The 20,305-nt window shown below is 30.4% G+C and overlaps 7 protein-coding genes across 13 annotated transcripts; 2 read left to right on the top strand and 5 right to left on the bottom strand.

Moving 5' to 3' along the window:
* Positions 1 to 560: 560 nt before the first annotated feature.
* On the bottom strand, positions 561 to 3,320 carry Atpsyngamma (ATP synthase, gamma subunit). Of its 3 annotated transcripts, none has more exons than XM_083089844.1 (3): positions 3,162 to 3,320; positions 1,939 to 2,488; positions 561 to 1,175 (listed from the first exon to the last, which is right to left on the bottom strand). In XM_083089844.1, the coding sequence occupies exons 2-3, from the start codon at positions 2,466 to 2,468 to the stop codon at positions 809 to 811; spliced, it is 897 nt and encodes a 298-aa protein (XP_082945970.1). In that variant the 5' UTR covers positions 2,469 to 2,488; positions 3,162 to 3,320; the 3' UTR covers positions 561 to 808. The 3 variants fall into 3 exon arrangements, with proteins under 3 accessions (XP_082945970.1, XP_082945972.1, XP_082945971.1); XM_083089846.1 differs by lacking the exon at positions 3,162 to 3,320 and adding an exon at positions 3,029 to 3,155; XM_083089845.1 differs by lacking the exon at positions 3,162 to 3,320 and adding an exon at positions 2,972 to 3,110.
* Positions 3,321 to 3,693: 373 nt separating this feature from the next.
* On the bottom strand, positions 3,694 to 4,624 carry Nd-15 (NADH dehydrogenase (ubiquinone) 15 kDa subunit). Its single transcript, XM_083089847.1, has 2 exons — positions 4,470 to 4,624; positions 3,694 to 4,145 (listed from the first exon to the last, which is right to left on the bottom strand). The coding sequence occupies exon 2, from the start codon at positions 4,136 to 4,138 to the stop codon at positions 3,809 to 3,811; it is 330 nt and encodes a 109-aa protein (XP_082945973.1). The 5' UTR covers positions 4,139 to 4,145; positions 4,470 to 4,624; the 3' UTR covers positions 3,694 to 3,808.
* Positions 4,625 to 4,930: 306 nt separating this feature from the next.
* Smid (nuclear valosin-containing protein-like smid) lies at positions 4,931 to 10,246 on the top strand. The gene is made up of 11 exons (XM_083089838.1): positions 4,931 to 5,415; positions 5,680 to 5,898; positions 5,970 to 6,338; positions 6,443 to 6,745; positions 6,969 to 7,188; positions 7,274 to 7,556; positions 8,141 to 8,651; positions 8,803 to 8,970; positions 9,029 to 9,355; positions 9,485 to 9,703; positions 9,776 to 10,246. The coding sequence occupies exons 1-11, from the start codon at positions 5,266 to 5,268 to the stop codon at positions 9,887 to 9,889; spliced, it is 2,883 nt and encodes a 960-aa protein (XP_082945964.1). The 5' UTR covers positions 4,931 to 5,265; the 3' UTR covers positions 9,890 to 10,246.
* Positions 10,247 to 10,334: 88 nt separating this feature from the next.
* Positions 10,335 to 13,363, bottom strand: LOC145966076 (aurora kinase C). Of its 4 annotated transcripts, none has more exons than XM_083089841.1 (6): positions 13,274 to 13,363; positions 12,980 to 13,175; positions 12,255 to 12,877; positions 12,007 to 12,141; positions 11,538 to 11,928; positions 10,335 to 11,460 (listed from the first exon to the last, which is right to left on the bottom strand). In XM_083089841.1, exons 3-6 carry the CDS (start codon positions 12,827 to 12,829, stop codon positions 11,380 to 11,382), a joined length of 1,182 nt encoding a protein of 393 aa, XP_082945967.1. In that variant the 5' UTR covers positions 12,830 to 12,877; positions 12,980 to 13,175; positions 13,274 to 13,363; the 3' UTR covers positions 10,335 to 11,379. The 4 variants fall into 4 exon arrangements, with proteins under 4 accessions (XP_082945967.1, XP_082945966.1, XP_082945965.1 ...); XM_083089840.1 differs by lacking the exon at positions 12,980 to 13,175 and having other exon boundaries at positions 10,335 to 11,270; positions 11,361 to 11,460; positions 13,176 to 13,354; XM_083089839.1 differs by lacking the exon at positions 12,980 to 13,175 and having other exon boundaries at positions 13,176 to 13,354.
* Positions 13,364 to 14,195: 832 nt separating this feature from the next.
* Tom7 (translocase of outer membrane 7) lies at positions 14,196 to 14,829 on the bottom strand. The gene is made up of 3 exons (XM_083091360.1): positions 14,610 to 14,829; positions 14,482 to 14,530; positions 14,196 to 14,379 (listed from the first exon to the last, which is right to left on the bottom strand). The coding sequence occupies exons 1-3, from the start codon at positions 14,707 to 14,709 to the stop codon at positions 14,364 to 14,366; spliced, it is 165 nt and encodes a 54-aa protein (XP_082947486.1). The 5' UTR covers positions 14,710 to 14,829; the 3' UTR covers positions 14,196 to 14,363.
* Positions 14,830 to 14,951: 122 nt separating this feature from the next.
* On the bottom strand, positions 14,952 to 15,951 carry Rpii18 (RNA polymerase II subunit RpII18). The gene is made up of 3 exons (XM_083091359.1): positions 15,814 to 15,951; positions 15,371 to 15,523; positions 14,952 to 15,282 (listed from the first exon to the last, which is right to left on the bottom strand). Exons 1-3 carry the CDS (start codon positions 15,837 to 15,839, stop codon positions 15,072 to 15,074), a joined length of 390 nt encoding a protein of 129 aa, XP_082947485.1. The 5' UTR covers positions 15,840 to 15,951; the 3' UTR covers positions 14,952 to 15,071.
* Positions 15,952 to 17,068: 1,117 nt separating this feature from the next.
* On the top strand, positions 17,069 to 20,211 carry Bap55 (Brahma associated protein 55kD). 2 transcript variants are annotated; one of them, XM_083089665.1, is made up of 6 exons: positions 17,069 to 17,230; positions 17,512 to 17,855; positions 17,957 to 18,286; positions 18,371 to 18,622; positions 18,711 to 18,908; positions 19,324 to 20,211. In XM_083089665.1, the coding sequence occupies exons 2-6, from the start codon at positions 17,529 to 17,531 to the stop codon at positions 19,537 to 19,539; spliced, it is 1,323 nt and encodes a 440-aa protein (XP_082945791.1). In that variant the 5' UTR covers positions 17,069 to 17,230; positions 17,512 to 17,528; the 3' UTR covers positions 19,540 to 20,211. The 2 variants fall into 2 exon arrangements, with proteins under 2 accessions (XP_082945791.1, XP_082945790.1); XM_083089664.1 differs by having other exon boundaries at positions 17,120 to 17,142.
* Positions 20,212 to 20,305: the final 94 nt, after the last annotated feature.

The raw sequence follows: 20,305 nt of genomic DNA, 5'->3' as shown, positions 1-20,305 counted from the left end.
TCTTATAATTATATATTTTCTATATATTATATATATATAATTTTATCTATAAGCCGCTCCAATCCCTTTCCTATTTTTCCCCCCTTCCTTACCCATGTCTCTTGATTTGTTATATTCTATTTGATGTGAGAAACTCTGATTAATTATTAATACTTTACTAATTTATGATCAAATTGATTAGACTTCCATATTAGTCAGCGTAGGCCGATTAATTTAACGAAGAAGATTGGCTGCTTTCTAGAGTCTCAAAAAATTTTGTTCTACAGCCAATCAATCGCGCTTAAAAAATTCTTCGATATACCGAGTCTCGAAGCGGATTTAAAAACAAACCCGCACACTATACGACAGTGTACGTAAAAAAATATATTATTTATTAATTATATATATGGATGTATTTATATCGTAAGCTGAATTTATTGCGTTACCTACATATTATTTTACTCATTACTTGTCAGTTTTATATATCAGATTATGTGGATAATTTTTATTTTCTAATTTATATAGAATTTTTATTGTATAACAGGACACACATATAACGTATATTTCATTGAAACGTGCGGTTTTCTAATTCGATCGATTTATTGAACAGCTTGGACATATAAATAGCGTTAAGTGTGTAAAGTTCTTGGTGTTCATAAAATAACTTCATGTATAATCGAACACCGTCCAAGTCGATCGGAAATTTCATCTTTCGGCAGCTTAATATACATTTCTTTATTCTCGTTTTTCTTCTTTTTCCAATGATGCATCCTCATTTTATTTACCCGCACTAGAAATTGAGAAACTATAATTATCCTCCAGGATATTCTTAATCCAGAGCTGCGGCACCGGAAATAATTTCCGTCAATTCTCTAGTGATCACAGCTTGTCGAGTGCGATTGAAAGTGAGAGTGAGTTTGTCAATCATCTCGCCGGCGTTCTTGCTGGCATTGTCCATCGCTGTCATACGGCTGGATTGTTCACTGCAAGCACCTTCTTTCATCGAGTAAAACAGCAATGAGGCGAGCGAGAATTCTAAATAGCTCTGTATCACCTCCTCATCAAGCGAATCGTACACCGATAGCTTCGGTGCGGTAATCACCGCGCTTTTATCGAACAGTGGCAGATCATCAACTATATATGATACCACTGATCTAAATTTGTTGTATACTATACGTCCAGAACCAAAGGAATAACTGCAAAAAAAATAATCCGACCATAATTATTTATATAATGTATCATCTTTGAAAAAATTTAATTCTTACTTTGTATACAGAAATCATTTTTAACCCTAATATTCTCATAGTGATGCACTGAGCATTTTGATTCATATATTTGCAATAAAAATATATTAAAGCAAATTATTTTGCAAATTTTTTTAGACTTTTTGAACATTTTAAAAAAACGCATCAAGTAAAAATGGCCACCCTGTACACTTTGAAGGTGTTAAAAATAACAATAATTAATATAAGGGTTAACAATGCACAAATACATATTTCACTTCACATATCCAAAAGAAAAAATTCAAAGCCAAGTCACGAATATTTAAATAGTAATATATAAATTGGATATATGTAGATAATAATATGTAGTGAATAATATGAGTGTCTCAAATGTCAAGTAGTTTGAAAAATGAAGGCTTTTTGCATTTGTTTTTACCATAATTATATATGTACTTATTATTTAACTATGCAGGTCTAATTAATCTTGAAAACAGATATCAATGCAGTTATACTGGTTGATCAGATTATCACATTGTCCATATTTCAAATCTACTAACTCAAAATCGAGCTTAGGTGGACTTGTACTATTTGGCATCTGAGTCACTCGTACAGTTAGTACTGCAAACTAACTGTTTAAATAATAATTTAATAATTATAAATTATCTGTTTAAATGATTATTTATAAAATATAATGTGTTTGAATTTATATACATATATTTGACTGAGCTGAACATACCCGCTGTTCATTATTTCTATAGCTACTTTGGCTGCATCATTGAAAGTTGGTGGCTTACGGCCAATCTCGGATGCGACAAAGAGTATATTGTTCGCAAACAATCGCTGGAGGATCGCCCGCGATTTTTCGCCGATGCATATGATTTTTGTGTTCTCGCGTTCCTTGGGATCGGCCAACAATTTATCGCGAATATCACGGGATACTCCAGTGTGCACTGCGCCGCATAGACCACGATCGCTAGTCACAGCAATGACAAGCTTCTTCGGGTCCTCCGATGCTTGAATCTCAGTCTGCTCGTAAAATGTCTTTGTGCCAACGCCAAGAGGACGAGCCTGCTTCAAGTCGCGCTCTGCACGATTGTACTTGGCCGCCGACACCATCTTCATGGATTGCGTGATCTTTTGGATATTCTTGACAGACTTCAAACGTAAAGAGATAGCTTTGAGAGTGGCCATTCCTCTCTGTTGTTGGCTCCATTGCTGATCCTGTACAGCCAACCGCAGGATTGTTGGCAGACGGTTGCTGAACATTGTTGTTGGATATTGGATTCCTATAAGTTTAAATTTTCAGAGATTAATTGACACTTTTCAAATTGTAATAAACAATTGTTACAATTCCTTTACTACAGATTGCAAAATATATTTAACATTATTTTTTGTATAGAATATTTAAATATCCTATATAATATTAATTTTTAAATTAAATTTGATGGTAAAAATATATCTAATCTTATGTTACTTTCAATGTTACAGATAATTAAATAGAATTCAATTTTTGTCATATTTTAGAAAATTAACAATTATTAGAAATAAATTGAAAAATCATCATATACAGTTTTATGACAATAATCTATGCAAATGACAAGCTAAACATGCTACATAAAAAAAAGATTGCAAAGAAAAATTTTTGACATTTTTGACATCTGGTCATATATCTCTCTTTTTATAAAACATATCTTTTCTCAAATTCGTTTCGCTAATAAAGTAATCATAATAAACAGAATTATAAGTAATCGATTTAAACTTATAATTACAATTATATGGCAAGTCTGACAATAGATAATTTTAAACACAGTATCACTATCATTTACATAATAGCAGGGAGGGCTGATCAGGAAATGTGCATGCGAATAAATCCTCAGCTCATTCTCACAGAATATCAGATCGAGTACGTGACATAAATATTTCGGGGATAGCTTGGAGCGATGCAGCAAATCGACTCACCAGCCAATTCCGAAAATAATTCCCACGAAATCACAAAAAGATCCTCGCTCTCGTATTCGGAAATCCACGAAGGAGATCCGTGCACACGTAACGCGATCTTAAGGCGGATTCGCAATTATCGAAAAAGATCCATGCGTCATCTGTCAACAGTGAACGTCACTATCGAATAAGAAAAACTGATACATGGATACATATCTATATGATTCATATTTCATGTTTATTAACATAAATATTATCATAAAAAACAAAAAATATATAATTATTCTGTACATTGTATGTCGTAACAAATTTCTAGAAATTTCTAATAGATCTTTGGAATATCTCTAATGTATAATTTTTTCAAAATTTGTTTCTGTGACACAAGAAACTTTTTTAAGATTACATATATATAAATATAAAATATAAATTTAAAAATAGAGAAATAATACAGAAAGAATATAAAATATAAATTTAAAAATAGAGAAAAGTACAAATATCGATTGAATGTTACATTGACATTTCTAGGAATAGAGAGACAAGAATTTGCAAGTAATAAACTGATACAAGTTCTCTTTATAGATGATGGAGCATTTTGTCATCTATAATCACTTCACAGAGTATATGCGATACATTTACATATAAACTATATTTTAGCAGAGAGCAATAACTTAATATTGATCGAGTGGTGGAGTTTCCGCCCAAAGTTTGTCCCTTTGACCATTCTTATATTGACGTTCTCGTTCCTGCGCCATCACTTCGACACGCTTTAATCTTTTTATTTTCGTTATACATTCGTACATATCTTCCAATATCAGTCTGCATTCTTTCTTGCCCCTGTGATAACCATACGCCTCCAAACAATCGACATATTTCAGCTCATAATCTGCACATTCTTTGAGGAACTCAAGACTGCGTATTTGCCCAAAGAGATCTGTTACGGGCCCTTTAAACATAGGCGCGCAATATTTTAATCCAGTGATATTCTCGTGATCTAACATGATGTACCTGAAAAGATTAGAATTAAGTAAAATATGCAGTATGCATAATATAACACTTGACATATACTTGTATCTTGGATAATATTTTTATCATCAACAAAAAAAATCAAATTTTTAAGAAATACAAAGCTTTAATCCAATATTCTTTTTTCAAATAGTAATACATAATTGCAGTATTTATAATGATAATGATTTAATAAAGGATATCAAAAAGAAAACAACAATACTCAGATTAGATGTAATAGATACAGTATACATGTTTCATATTTTACAGAATGTTATGAGTACAGTAATCATTGTTGAACGAGAGAATCTGAGCAGTATTACTTACCAATGACTCGCAAAATTTCGATCTTTCAATTATTTATGTTTTTAATCACTTGCTTATATAATTACGTCAACCATAGACTATTCTTCATGATATTTCAAATGCTTCAAAAATATTCAAGACGAATCTTCACTCTGAAATGTATCTCCTCGTGACGTCATTTTCGCTTCGAAACGTCGATGGACCAACCAGAGCGAAGAATCTCGCGCTACCAAAGCAGGAATGCGTCTGATTTGTCAATCATGTAACCTGATTCGTAGCATTTGTAACGTCAAGTCAAATGAGTCTCTTATAAAAAAAAAAAACTCTGAATAGGTTTGCTTTTTTTAGCTGAATTTCTTGTTTTTCCCTTCTCTTTTTCTCCTTTTCTTCTCTATAAATGTACGTATATCTCTCTCAGTATATTTCGTTTGGCTAAGAATATATTTTATATCGAGCAAGTATACCGAGGTTTGTTTTTCATTCCTGAGCTTTCTGCACTAAAAATGAGATAGACCTATATTTAATAGTTGGGGAGAAAGAGAGGAGAGGCAAAAAGTGCAGCCAGCTCGAGAATAAAAAACAAAGCTCTGATTGGCTCCGACTGTCATTCATGTCCGATTAAGTGTCGATCTCGCCGGCTCAGTGCGCATTGACCTGCACAGATTTGTATACTACCGTATAGTGTATACTACGGTGAGTGATGCGAGTAATTGAAGTCGCGATCTCAATTCGGGTCGAGAATAATTTGCGAGAATAACTGTGAATCTCTCGTGATCTCCCTCGCACGGTTCTCCTGGTCTCGCCGCATCCGAGAATAATGCACAAGGTGGGCAAATTGAATTCGTCGATTGATATTATCCCTCTGCAAGGATCGAGCAGTGATTTTAGATCGAGGCACATGGACAATAAGCACAGAATGGATCAGAGATGTTTCAGGGATCAAACGTTGATCGCGCGCGTACAAACGGTAACGTATCTTGTCCTCTTCGGTTGTTTCTTTGACGTTTTCGACGAAATCACGACCTACATGCGATGTGCACAGAATGTTACATGGATATATTCTTGTAACGTTCGAACACGATTGTTTAGAAAAATAGAAATAAAAATCTAATTTTTATATCACTATAACTGTATATTTAATTTTATATTTGCATTTATTACAACTGTATATTTAATTTTATATTTGCATTTACTACAAGTGTATATTTAATTTTATATTTGCATTTTGCAGTACATGCATGAAAATGAGAATAAGATATACATCGATGTCAATGAGATGGCAGATGCATTGCAGAGGCGGTACAGAGACTATCGCAATAAAAAACGTGCTGCATTTCGGGGAATGGTACGTAAGGCTTACGATGAGCTTACAGAGATATTTTCAAAAAAGCCTCTGATACGCGAATCGTCTACATACGACGATGATGATTTTGAAGATGTTGACGTTGAGGTATCTTGATATATTGCTCGAATTTTATATTTATATAATTGTGGTATTTGTAACAAACTCTTCAATTTTAGTCAGAAATGCAGCAGACTTCCATAAATGACATGCTAATACATATGTATAAAAAGCAGAATGGAAACTCAAGTGATAAAGAGTTGATAGATATCAGTAGTGATGATGATGTATCTAAAAGTGAATCTAAGGGTGATAAAGAGGCAAAGACGCCTGACGTATGTAATGTAACTGATGAATCTTTGAATACATCTTCAATAGTTACTTCAAAGACAGAATCAGCCACTCAAAAGACAGAATCAGCCACTCAAAAGCCAGAAATGCTTACTTCAGCAGAAAAGTCTGAACCATCTGTTTCAAATCCAGAAATACATGCCTCAAAATTAGAAACACTTGCTTCAAAATCAGAAACACCTGTGAAATCAAATACAGTATGTATATTCATGATTGAGATTTTAGATAAGGAATAATGGATTAAAACAAAATATATATTTATTTTATATTTGTACTTATCTCTCTTACTATAACATTTCAGTCTGTAACTCAAGTAAAACAGTCACTAGTAGAATCTACAAGGAAACGACAAAGAGACAAAGAAAATGATAATTTACAGTTTTTATTTGCAAAAAAGCCAAGAACTATACCTGTTACAGAAACAAAAATTACATTTTCTAGTGTAGGAGGTAACGACAAAATTTTGAAAACTGTTTGCAAGTTACTGGCCCACATGAAACATCCTGAAATCTTCAAACAGCTTGGTATATCTCCACTAAGAGGATTTTTACTTCATGGACCACCTGGATGTGGAAAGACATTATTGGCATATGCAGTTGCAGGAGTAAGATAATATTTAATTTTAGAAATCTATATGTCTTATCATCTATATGTGTTATGAATAGAATTATTTACATAATGTGAATAAAACAATCAATATATTCATGTAGATCATGATATTCTGTAGATATTGTAAAAGTATAAAAGTTTTATTTTTGTTTCTCTTTTTTTTCGTATGTAGAAAAGTAGGTTTCTCTCATGATAATGTTTTACATCCTTTATATTAGGAATTAAATATACCTCTACTAAAAGTAGCAGGGCCAGAGCTTGTGGCTGGAGTATCTGGTGAGAGTGAAGCTCGTATTAGAGACTTATTTGAGCAAGCTTTAACTCTTGCACCATGTGTTGTTTTCTTGGATGAAATAGATGCTGTTGCACCACATAGAGCTACAGCTCAAAGGGAGATGGAAAGGAGAATTGTTGCACAATTATTATCATGTTTAGATGGTAAGATTATTGATTAATATTATCATTACACGTTTTTTGTATTCTTGATTTTTATAAAGCACAATTTTTTCCTTTTTTCTATTAGAATTGAATCTAAAGGAAAATGGAGATAGAGTATTAGTGATTGGAGCAACAAATCGACCTGATTCATTAGATCCTGCTTTAAGGAGAGCAGGACGTTTTGATCGTGAAGTGTGCCTTGGGATACCAGACAGAGAGGCAAGAGCTAAGATCCTGGCAGTACACACTGAAAATGTTGTACTAGCTCCTAATATTAGTTTGTCAACAATAGCTTCCCTTACTCCAGGTTTTGTAGGTGCAGATTTGGTTGCCTTAATTAGAGAAGCTGCTATGGCTGCTATAGATAGGTAAATCTTTAAAAGTTATTTTAACCATATGCTTAATATATAAATATATAAAAAATTAAAGTGGTTAAGAAGGCATAGAGAGCTAAAAGTACAAGGTTAAGATGGTAACAGTAATATATATTAATAAATCATAAAAAGTTTACAAAACTTCAATAAGATACATATAAGCGAAAATAAAGATTGGGACGCAAAATATCGATTAAAAAACATATACGTGAAATAAATTAGAGCGGACGTTTCAGCTTATTTTTAAGCCATCTTCAGCGCAAAAATAGGGAACCTATTTCACCCATACGTTTTTGCGCTGAAGATGGCTTAAAAATAAGCTGAAACGTTCGCTCTAATTTATTTCACGTATATGTTTTTTAATCGATATTTTGCGTCCCAATCTTTATTTTCGCTTATATGTATCTTATTGAAGTTTTGTAAACTTTTTATGATTTATTAATATATATTACTGTTACCATCTTAACCTTGTACTTTTAGCTCTCTATGCCTTCTTAACCACTTTAATTTTTAAATTGAAGGGAGCTTTGATACCTTTTTATATAAATATATAATATAAATATATAAAATTTTTATAGAGTATTCGAAGATCTAAACAGATCAAAACAGACAGAAAAATTGCCGGAAATAACCGAAACTGATAAGCAATCTAATAAGGAAGCACAGACTTTTAAGAACTTAGAGAGTTTAGCTACTAATGTTGAGAGTTTAGATACTAATATTACAACAGAAGCATCTACTATGATAGAAGCTTCTACTGAGATGGAAGCTTCTACTACAATAGAAAATACCTCTATATACTTGAGAGATTCACCTAAAAATTCAAGCCCAGAAACTACCGAAATGGATGTAATACAAGAACAACATTCGCCGGATTTCTCAAACTTACTGGCTTGGCTACGCAACGAACCTCCACTTTCCCCAGAGCGTTTGTCATCTTTATGTATTGAGCATAGTGATTTTGAAATTGCTTTACGTGTTGTTCAACCTTCAGCGAAAAGGGAAGGATTTGCAACAGTTCCTGATGTAACATGGGATGATGTTGGCTCATTACAAGATATACGACAAGAATTACAAATGGCGATTCTTGTAAATATCAATATAAAATTTCATGTTTATAATATTTTATACATTTGAAGTTCTCATAAACAATTGTATAATTTAGTTTAATACTGAATTTCCTGCACATATATATTTAATATATATTACATATATATACATATATATTTATTTATTGCAGGCTCCTGTTAAACATACTGAACACTTTAATGCGTTAGGTTTATCTGCTGCCAGTGGAGTACTGTTATGTGGTCCACCTGGTTGTGGAAAAACGTTACTAGCCAAAGCTATTGCCAATGAAGCTGGAATTAATTTTATTTCCGTTAAAGGACCTGAACTTTTGAATATGGTAAGTTTATCACATACTAAAGATAATGTATGGAATCTAATAATTTTGACATTTCTAGTACGTTGGCGAAAGTGAAAAAGCAGTTCGTCAATGTTTCTTAAGAGCAAAAAATTCGATGCCGTGTGTCATATTTTTCGACGAAATAGATGCATTATGTCCTAAAAGAACAGAAGGCGATAATTCCGCAACATCACGCGTTGTAAATCAAATGCTTACGGAAATGGATGGTGTAGAGAGTCGACAAGGGGTATTTCTCATGGCTGCTAGTAATCGTCCTGACATTATAGATTCAGCTGTTCTGCGACCAGGAAGACTGGACAAAATTGTATATGTCGGTCTTCCGATAGCCTCAGATCGGGTGGATATTTTACGTGCAATAACAAAGGTATATATATTTACATATACATTTATATATTTTTATATGTGCACGTATAAAATATACAAAGAGAAATATTTTCCTATATAATTTATATTTTTTTCCTAATACAAACTAATAAATATATATAATTTGTAGAATGGAACAAAACCAAAACTTGCTTCTAATGTTGATTTAAATCAAGTGGGATATAATGATAAATGCGAAGGTTACACCGGTGCAGATTTGGCAGCTTTAATAAAGGAAGCTGGCATGGAAGCATTGAAGGAAATAATAGCTGGTTATGGACAACCAGAAATTACTATGCAGCATATCTATCGAGCATTCGATAAGGTGCAACCATCTGTTCGCGAGAAGGCGAGTATTTATTTAATTTATATACTTCAATATATTTTAGATAACATGAATAACATGATATATATTATACAGGACATTAAACATTATGAAAAATTTAGTAAGTTATACTCGATTAAAAAGAATTCCGAAGTTACACCAATAGATGCACCAATTGTTGATGTAGTCATGGAACCAATGGAAACATGAAGTACAATTATTAAAAATTTATGACATTTATTAAACAATTCTTCCATTATCAAATATTTTACATAAACTTTTACACAAAAGAGACAAAAGGTATTCCTTTAATGATACAATTTAATTTCTACATGTTGACAATTCACAAGTAGCTTTAATGTTTACTGATAATCAACAATGTTTTAAAGTGATTTAAAATAATAAATTTAAATTGTTTCAAATTGTTTTAAAATGTACGATTAAGACAGACATTGCATGTCGTTACTTTATAGATACATAAGTATAGAAAACATATATATGTTTAATTTTTGTGTAATAAAGATACTTGATAAAATTTTCACCAATAAAAGTTTATGTTCAATAACATATTCTTTTTATTATATGTGTAAATTTAATTACACAGATGATACATACATAAAAGCAAATTTATTTATTATTTAATAAGAAGAATCAATATCATGTTATCTCTCCAGTTTATTTGAATATTCTTTAATAACAATAAATCAAACCATTCATACATCCTTTACTTATTATATTTGATTCGTAGCAATTAAATCTATTTCATTAAAATAGAAAACAGATGCCGAAGAATTATAAAAAATGTCAATGTTATTAATATACTTCGTTGCTATATTTTGTTTATAAATAAGTCACTTTAAATAAAATTATAAACTAAAATTCACTAAACATCCCAAAACCATATATATGTATGAAGGAATATTTTAAATGCATAAACAATACGGATAGTTTATGTACAAATTATTTGTTATTAATTTTCTGCGATAATTATTGCGTTTAGAATTATAATAAATTTACATGATATGATTTATGCAATTTTCTATAGGTTTGTTCTTTTTAACTGAACTAGTGCTGCACTGGGACTACACTAGCGAGTTTACAGCAAATTCCATCAGTGCAAGAGTACAATGAGAAATAAAACGAACAATTCAATGCATACTAATATGGCACATCAAAATATGAGAAATATAAATAATCTATAAATAGCAGAATTATCCGATGAAGAAAGATTTATTTGTAATAAAACATTTATTTTATTACAAATTTATGGAAAAATTAATTTTAAACGTATTAATTATAATTAAAAATTTATTTAAAATTTATTTTTTAAAATTTTTCTATTAATAACTGTTAATAATTGTTTTTATCTATATTACTCTTTATATTAATGTTATTTATATATGATTGTTATGCTTTCTTTTTTGCAACTAATGTGTTGTTAATTAAAAATGAAACCGCTATTTGTGTTTAAATACATCACCATATTAAATTGTACTACTGCGCTACCTCAAGATTAGGGCGAGCAGTGCAGTAAACTGTTGCACTGAATAGTACTGCACTGCTAAAAAGAACAGTAGCATCTGACGTTCTGCTAAAAAAGAACAAAGTAGTGTACACTTCCCGAACTAGTGCAGCCAATTCAGCTAAAAAGAACAAACCTTATATCATATAATTCACATACATTTTATTCATGCCTTTTCTTATTTGCGATTTTTTACAATCCAAGGATGTTTAAGAACACCATCCATATTCAATCTTTTTTCAGGATCAATAACTATTAACTGAAATATAATTTGTTAAGAATTAAGCTCTAAAATATATATACTTATCAATATTTAAGTTTACTGACTAAACTTACCTTTGAAATTAAATCTCTTGCACCTTCACTGACAAAACTTGGAAATGTGTATTGCAATTTTTTTATGTTCATATAAGTTTCATCATTAGTTGCTGCATAGAAAGGAGGTTTACCGACCAAGCATTCATAACATAATACTCCAACACTCCAAAAATCAACTGTATGATTATGTGTTCTGCCAGATACCATTTCAGGTGGTAAATAATCTAAAGTGCCACATAAAGTATCGCGTCGAGAGGAAGGAGCATGCACAGACCATCCAAAGTCGGCTACTTTTATTTCGCCATTTAATCCAAGGAGTAAATTTTCTGGTTTAATATCACGATGAATAACGCTCTTACTATGACAATATTTTAACGCATCTGCTAATTGAGCTATATAAGTTGCTGTCCTAAAAATACATATAAATTTGATTAATCTTAATTAATTTTAATTGATCATGTGAAATAGTTTTTCAATATATACCTACCTTACTTCGTCAAATCGCTTATTAGGTTGGTTATTTAGTTCCTTATAAAGCTCTCCTTTTGGAGCATATTCTAATATTAAATAAATTCGCTTATCATCGTAGAAATATCCATACATCCTCAAAATATTTGGATGCCTGTAAAAAATGCGATTCATGTCAAATATTATTTTTATTTCATAAAATTCTTATTACACATGCATGCATATATATAGCTTTCAATATAATAAATAATTTATAAAAAATAATACCTTAAATGGGTTTGGATTTCTATCTCTCTAATTACTTGATGCGTAATATTTGCATCTGATATTTGTGATCTAAAAAGCACCTTCATAGCTATTATAAATTTTGTTCTTTTTTCTCTGGCTAAATACACATTACCAAATTTTCCCTTGCCCAAAGGTCGACCAATATCAAAATCTCCCAATACCCATCTTTTTTCTTTTTGATTTTTTGTATTTGTATCCGAATTGGGGACTTTTTGAATATCACTTTTGTTATCCTTTGTTTCTTTGCTATCATTATTAGGTTTTTCATTATTAGATTTCTGTTTTGTTATTACGTGTTCATTATTAGATTTTTGTTGATCTTGGCTAGACTCAACTGATTTAGGTGGTGGCATTAATTCAGATTCTTTCACAATATTTTTTTCTAGATCTGTAGTTTTTGTCAAGTTAGTCATACATGTCTTTTTCTTGTCATTTGAATTTTCCATTTTTAAAACATTATATGTTGGAGTTGGTTTGGAAATATGCAAATCCTTAAAACTGTTGCCTGTCAATACTTGCGCAGTTAACTGGTATGTCTCAATTTCTTTGTCCATTTTAAGTTTTCTGTCTATTTTTCATAGTCGATATTTTTTATCCCAGACCTAAAATAAAAAGACAAAAAACAAATTTATTTTTGTATTTTTGTAATAATTTATATGTACAACTTAAAAACGAAAATTGTAATTTGTGAAATATATATGTACTGCTATATCATCAATTTTGTCGTGGATTTAAATTTATAAACGTCAATTTAATATTATCATGTGCACACACACGAAGTTTATATCTGTTTTTAATAATAGAATATAGTAATAATGAAGGAGAGGGACTTCTCCTCCGATTTGGCTGAAATTTCACAATTCTGCTCAAAATTCACATTTACTCTCTCATTCCAATTACCTAGAATATTATGCCTTTTATATAAATAATTACTTAAGAATTCGATTTAAATAATTATCCAAGAATAAAAATATGTACGATCCTTGGAAAGTCTTTACTTTTAACGAAATGTGTCAACGTCGGAAAGGTTCGCAACTTCTCCTCAAACGGTTTTTCGAAGTCAAGTTGAATCGAATGCTCTTCGTTGATTGGCGAATACGAAACACACCATATTTAACGAAAATATAGATAGGAAACTCGAATAATTAGATTTGTTTGCACTTACTTCTCTAAAAATTTTTACATTTTGAACGAAATAAATATATATTTGAACATTAAAAAGAGAAAAAAGAGAAAGATGAATATAAAAAGTGCGAGCAAACAAATGTTATATATAAAATGCACAAAATATTCTTGATTGAGATGCTTATGAGACAAGGTATTAACAATATGGCGCAGCCAATTAAATTTGTTTTTCTGTTTAGACATTACAGATTTCTATATAATTATAAGAAAATATGTAAATATATATAATAATATATATATAGAATATATGTATTATTATATAGAATATATAGATTATATATAGAATATATATATTATTAACATAAATCTATAATATTCACAAATTGAAAAATGACATATAATATACAGAATAAAATACATAATATAAATATATAGAATAGATAATATATATTTAATACATAATATTCAATATCTTTTTATATTTTATTTTATTAATATTCTATATAAAATAGAATTTGTGGTAGATATTTTTTGTCTAAAAATTATCTATTCTCATCAGTTATTTTCTAATCTTCTATGCGAAAAGAAAATTTATGTGTATATAATTGACATGAGCAATATATTACTACTATACTATCAAGTTATAAAAATAATATAATGTAACAATCTAACAATACAGGCAAGAAATTTTATAAAATATAAATGATTATGTCTTCTTTCAATAAATGTTTATTGCCTATATTTTGATCAACATATTTCACAAAATATGATAAATATATGTAATAAGAAATCTACTTCACTTAATAATATCTTAATATTTATTCAATAAAATACAATCGATTACTCTGGATCATGGGAGAGAACCATCATATGATAGTTTTTTAGTCACATATTAGTCTTATTGTATTTTATATGTAACATATATAATACATATGATTTTTTAATAAGGAGAAAAAAGAGAATTTACTGCCACAACAAGCTGAAAAAACAAAGAAAATATTAAAGAATATATTGTTCTTTAGAAAAATAATTCTTTGAAAAGAAACAATTCTGTAAAAAGTCCTGTTGCAGAGTTACTTACTTCATAAGAGATAATTCGGGCATTCCCGGGTCTGCACCTTTTCTGAATCCTAAAAAATAAATTTTTCTTAACTTTCAATATTTTTTTTTATATACCTGTGGAGATATATATCAAATTTAAAAACTAACCTAAGAAGAGGACAGCGGGAATAAAGCCCCACTGAAACACAAATTTACTGACATCCAAAACGATGGCTACTCTTTGTTTCGTGGTCGGATTTAAAGTCATTTTGACAATTTTTCGTCTCTCTAGTAATTGATATTTCGTTTATTCGCGTTAAATTTGTATCTTGCAACACATGCAACTGATCAACAAAGTTGAGAACAATTAAAGAAACTACGAGGACCTCTCGCGTAGAATCGTGAACTACAAATTCGCGCACTTTTCGTTCAAAAATTACACAAGGAGAATTGTATCGTAATTAACATTTTTGCCTTGTGTGCAGGGAAATGGAACAAATTTTTTAGAGGTCAAAAAATAAACATTTCATTATATTGACATAAGATGTGAGGTGACAAGATAAATTATTGTATCGATAATATATAATTAGTAATATAAGATATACAAATTTTACACAACTTATATTAATGTTAATGATCTATTATGATAAGTTCATCAATGCCCCAATCTTCGTAACTGTTATCAGGCAGATAGCGACGTATGATTATGGGAATTTTTCGCTGCTTCAATTCCTTCATCGCAATTTGCAGCGGATCAGTTTCCCCTTCTAATTCTACCATCACAGGAGCACACATTGCTATTTGTAGCGCTCTTGTGCCTAAAACTCTCGCCCTCTCATATCTATAAAATAAATTTAACATATTGCTAAAGTAATAATAATTTCTATTTTCACTCTATGCAAATAATATATCACAAATAATATACATACTTTGTCATGTATCTTGTTGTTATCCTTTTCGACTTTTGAACACCAGCAGTAGCTTCGTTAGCATTCAACAATTCGATATTTTCACCATCATCTTCCTGGGGCTCTAATTCGATATTGTCCTCATCGTCTACATCATCAAAATCATCCGCAACTCTACAAATAATAAGATTAACCGGAACAACATTAATTACATATAAACTATACTGAAAAACTATTAATACAATAATCTTTAATTTCTTGCTTTTCCCTATTTTTAGTTTATTAAAAATAGCATATAGAATAATTTTTTCAAATAATTTGATTTTTCTTATATTAATGAAATACAAGATAACCTATATAAAATGTACATTATAATAAAATGTACATTTTTGTATATATTTCGATATGTCTGAATACATATTTTTGTGCATATATATATGTCAAAGAAATTGCATTATACTTACTCATCCCCATCAAAATCATCAGCCATTATTTGTACAAATATATATTTTAAACTATTATTGAAACAAGCACGTCTCTTAGCAGAAAACTAACAAATTTTTTTTGTAACAATGAGGTATGTACTATAAACTTACACTTTTCCTGGCGCCACCTAAGTTGCATGCGTATTCGCTGACAGTTCTGCGCAGACGCAATGACATTACGGGACATCATATCTGTGATTGGTTCATTGAACTTTATGAATACTAGAATGAGCCATCGAACCATTGAACTCTAGACATTGAACTTTATGAATACTGGAATGAGCCATCAAGAAATGGGGGCGATACAACTTTGGCTTACATTCTGAGGCTTTTTTATTGATAAAAGTGCCTCTAAAAATGATTTGTCAATCAAAAGGCTTATAAGTCACTTTTAGAGGCATATTTATCGATAAAAGAAGCCTCATAATATGAGCCTTTGAAAGAGACAGTGCATGGTTAGAGTTCAATGCATTGGAATGCATTCTAGAATGAGACATCCTTTTATTTAGGTTTGGTGGAGAGCGTCACAAGTTGGAGAAAAGATAGCATTTAAGCATTCTTGTCTCGTTCTAACATATATTATTTACTAAAAATATTTGCTTCAATTAGTTCTACTAATTATTTCAATGTGTTGGTGCCACGTGGCACAATAAGTATTATTAATAGTGATTATTTACAAAATTATAATTATGATAAGCTATTATTAAATTTATAGATTTTTTGAATGCTATCTCGAAATATATTTTTTTAACAATATTTTTAGAAAGGATTTTATCAAAATATTATAATTATAATTATAATATTTATATATATATACAATAATATAATTATAATTGTGATAAGCTATTATTGAATCATTTGTAGACTTATTTTTCTTGAATACTACCTCGAAATATTTTTTTTACAATATTTTTAGAAAGGATTTTATCAAAACGAATTTTTTGTTGAAATAATGACCAATCAGGACAGAGAAATTTTAACTTCTTTTACTTAAATTTTAATTCTTACATCTTAATTAATTTTAATTTTAATTTCAATTTTTCAATCTTAATTTTAATTCTTAAATCTTAATTAATTATAATTTTAATTTTAATCTTTTAATTTTAATTTTAATTCTTTAAATCTTCAATCTTTAATACATACGAAAAAAATCCTTTCGTCCTGATTGACCAATCAAACGCTTCAGGATTTTCGTATCATCCAATGGAGCGTAGTTTGCCGCCATTATATATTATCCGTGCAGGCGGCATTGACGCAAAGCGTCCTGTCAGGAGGTAGAGGTTATGGTCGATACTTGTACATACAAAAGTAAAGGTCACAGGAATAAATGTTCATGTAGCCGTTAAATAGGCATATACTCATTTTCCCTGAGTTATTTTTATAAAGAAGTCAGGGGGTGAGTATTTGCTCATTTATTGATGACACAGTATTTATACAGTGTATTATGTACAGTGTATTATAAAATACACTTCACTGTATTAGTATTAGTTGCGTTACTATCGCGTAATAGTATTTAATAATATTAAGAGAAAAAAGAAAATAAAAGTTCATATTATGATCTCTTTTTTCTCCTTTTTCTTGATATTATTATATGAAAAAGAGATCATATTATTATGTGAAATTATATGAAAAAAAGTCATATTATGATTAACGCTTATAAATATTATTCTCTTAAAGAACTACAATCTTTCAACATGTCTGGAGGTATGCTTTATGGTGGAGATGAGATAGGAGCGTTAGTCTTTGATCTGGGCCATCATTCCTTAAGAGTGGGCTATGCTCAGGAAGATACCCCAAAGGCAGAAATCCCGGCTGTTGTTGGTATTGGAGAGGATGCCAATGGTACAGTCACTAAGAATGAACCTATGGATATTGATGATAAGAAGCCTGATAGTAATATTACACAAAGCGGGACCAAATATTACATTGATACCACAATTCTTCATGTTCCACGAAAAAACATGGAGGTTGCGAGTTATATGAAAGATGGTATGATTGAAGATTGGGATCATTTTGAAAAGGTAGAAAATGAGTAACATTCAGTGTAGAATTTAGGTGTTATATGCATTAAGCTTTTCATGTTGAAAATACTTGATTGTATATATTTATCTCTTTGTTCTAGGTTTTAGATTATACATATTCAAAAATAATCCAATCCGATGCTGAGTATCATCCTGTATTATTCTCTGAATCACCATGGAATATGCGCAGCAAGAGAGAGAAGTTAACCGAACTAATGTTTGAAAAATATAATGTACCAGCTTATTTTCTCGTGAAGAATGCAGTTTTGGCTGCATTTGCAAATGGCAGAGCAACTGGTATTGTTGTTGATAGCGGTGCTACGCATACATCTGCTGTACCTGTGCAAGATGGATTTGTATTGACACAAGCTATCGTTAAATCTCCCCTTGGCGGAGATTACATAAGTATGCAATGCAGGCAATTCTTACAGGTACACAAATATATATATATATATATATATTATTTAAATGCTTTTCAAATTTCATTTATCTTATTTATCTTGACATAAATACAGGACAATGATATCGATTTATCTCCCCCTTATATGGTGGGCAGCAAAGAGGTAGTCAAAGATCATGATAAACCACGATGGGTTAAAAAGAAAGGTTTACCCGAAGTCTCTAAGTCTTGGCATAATTATATGGTGAAGAAGGTAATTCAGGATTTCCAAGCGACAGTTCTCCAGGTATCAGAAACGCCATACGATGAGAAAATTGTTTCTACAGTTCCTGCAGTACAATATGAATTCCCTACTGGATATCATCAGGTACATATTTTAAATAATTTGTTTCTTCCATGATATATAAAATCGTCTGATTAATAAGACATGAGATGATTAAAATAAAATTTTGAAGGACTTTGGAAGCGAAAGATTTCGAATACCAGAAGCGTTATTTGATCCCAGTATGGTACAGATGCGCGGAGGTATGGTTGGTAATACCATGTTGGGAGTGGGACACATCGTCACGACTAGTGTTGGTATGTGCGATGTCGATGTACGACCGGCGCTTTATGGGAGCGTTGTGGTAACTGGTGGCAACTCATTTATTCAGGTACAATTTTAATATATACCGAGTGTATATTCTCGAGAAATACTTGAAATTCTTAAGGATTTTTATTTTATCGACTTATTTTGTCTTATTGAGAAATCAGGGAATTTCTGTGGAATTTTAGGAGATTCAAGGAATTTTTTAAAAATTGCTTCTTTGATAGTTTTGTTTATATTGTAAGTAGTCAGCAATGTATTAGAACTGCTACTAAAACTCTTATTAGCACCAGCATATATTATTCAATACATAAAGGTTTATTTTAAAAAATATATTTAATAAAAAATTTGAAATTTTTTAAGTTTAAAATTCTCAGAGAAATTATTTACAAGATTTTTGAATATACACTCTAATATAGAATATTAGATGTAAATAATTGTTTTGCCTTTGTATATAACAATAAATTATTATACACTTATAGGGTTTCCCAGAACGCTTGAATAGAGATTTGTCCATGAGAATACCTTCTAGTATGCGTCTCAAATTGATCAGCGCCAATGGTTGTGCAGAGAGGAGATTCGGAGCTTGGATAGGCGGTTCAATATTGGCGTCGATCGGTACTTTCCAGCAAATGTGGATTTCCAATCAGGAATATGAAGAGAGCGGAAAGAGTCAAGTAGAAAGAAAATGTCCTTAAACCGCAATACTTTGCTGTACGTCTTCATCGAGTCGTATTAAAACGTCAGACTTGTACAGAAAAACATTGCATATAGAAAGTGAGTACAATTTTCGGGACACAAAAACCTACGTTCTATGATATTGGGTGTATGTATTGTTTGATTATCCATAAAGAATTTGAGAATCATTAAACATCTTTTTACATAAAATAACTTTTTATAATGTTATAGTAATAAATATACTTGTGATGTTATCAAATTATGACATGTCTACTAGCATTCAATACATACAAGTAAATATATTATAAATGATATTACACTATGTTTCAAATTATGCTATAAGTAAATGAAATAAAGGAATCATTATTTATTATTGATGTCCTATGAAAATGCGACGAATTTTGTAAAAATTATAAGATTTTTTATATAAAACTTACCAGAGACTCTGTTTAAACTTGTTATCTGTAGTTTGATCAATTTTATCACATTTACTCGATGTCCTGTTAGTCTCACTGCCAATAGTGTTATATACGTCACATTGGAATTGTGGACATTTGATCTTGCTATAGCAAATGTTATTACAAGAAAGAGAGTAAAGAGCATATGTTCACCTGGAACATCTCTTCTACAGTACATACATGTATTTTGCATTGAAATAATAAATAGGTATAAAATAGAAGTACAAAGGAAAAGGAATTTGTCTCTTTTCAAATGCCTTAATTAGTTATTGATCAAAGAAGCAGCATTATACTGAAATAGCATTACTGACTAAACTATGTAAATAAA

This window comes from Camponotus vicinus, unplaced genomic scaffold (assembly GCF_025532165.1).
Source record: "Camponotus vicinus isolate PSW18456_S1 unplaced genomic scaffold, iyCamVici1.0 SCAF_2, whole genome shotgun sequence".
Lineage (NCBI taxonomy): Eukaryota > Metazoa > Arthropoda > Insecta > Hymenoptera > Formicidae > Camponotus > Camponotus vicinus.
Note: the sequence above shows the minus strand (reverse complement) of the source record. Positions and strands in the feature narration are given on the sequence as shown.

Bases quoted from the DNA above. Each gene is read 5' to 3' on its own strand.
- Rpii18 (XM_083091359.1), bottom strand. From the start codon at position 15,839: ATGGCTGATGATTTTGATGGGGATGA. The intron at 15,524-15,813 runs GTAAGTATAATG...TATTATTTGTAG, and splicing joins GATGATTTTGATGGGGATGA to AGTTGCGGATGATTTTGATG. The intron at 15,283-15,370 runs GTATGTATATTA...TTTATTTTATAG, and splicing joins ACAACAAGATACATGACAAA to ATATGAGAGGGCGAGAGTTT.
- Bap55 (XM_083089665.1), top strand. From the start codon at position 17,529: ATGTCTGGAGGTATGCTTTATGGTGGAGATGAGATAGGAGCGTTAGTC. The intron at 17,856-17,956 runs GTAGAAAATGAG...TCTTTGTTCTAG, and splicing joins ATTGGGATCATTTTGAAAAG to GTTTTAGATTATACATATTC. The intron at 18,287-18,370 runs GTACACAAATAT...ACATAAATACAG, and splicing joins AATGCAGGCAATTCTTACAG to GACAATGATATCGATTTATC.
- LOC145966076 (XM_083089841.1), bottom strand. From the start codon at position 12,829: ATGGACAAAGAAATTGAGACATACCAGTTAACTGCGCAAGTATTGACA. The intron at 12,142-12,254 runs GTATTATTTTTT...CATTTTTTACAG, and splicing joins GAAATCCAAACCCATTTAAG to GCATCCAAATATTTTGAGGA. The intron at 11,461-11,537 runs GTAAGTTTAGTC...ATTATATTTCAG, and splicing joins CAAGAGATTTAATTTCAAAG to TTAATAGTTATTGATCCTGA.
- Atpsyngamma (XM_083089844.1), bottom strand. From the start codon at position 2,468: ATGTTCAGCAACCGTCTGCCAACAATCCTGCGGTTGGCTGTACAGGAT. The intron at 1,176-1,938 runs GTATGTTCAGCT...TTTTTTTTGCAG, and splicing joins ATAGAAATAATGAACAGCGG to TTATTCCTTTGGTTCTGGAC.
- Nd-15 (XM_083089847.1), bottom strand. From the start codon at position 4,138: ATGTTAGATCACGAGAATATCACTGGATTAAAATATTGCGCGCCTATG.
- Smid (XM_083089838.1), top strand. From the start codon at position 5,266: ATGCACAAGGTGGGCAAATTGAATTCGTCGATTGATATTATCCCTCTG. The intron at 6,339-6,442 runs GTATGTATATTC...ATAACATTTCAG, and splicing joins CACCTGTGAAATCAAATACA to TCTGTAACTCAAGTAAAACA. The intron at 8,971-9,028 runs GTAAGTTTATCA...TGACATTTCTAG, and splicing joins GACCTGAACTTTTGAATATG to TACGTTGGCGAAAGTGAAAA.
- Tom7 (XM_083091360.1), bottom strand. From the start codon at position 14,709: ATGACTTTAAATCCGACCACGAAACAAAGAGTAGCCATCGTTTTGGAT. The intron at 14,531-14,609 runs GTTAGTTTTTAA...TTTATTTTTTAG, and splicing joins TCCCGCTGTCCTCTTCTTAG to GATTCAGAAAAGGTGCAGAC.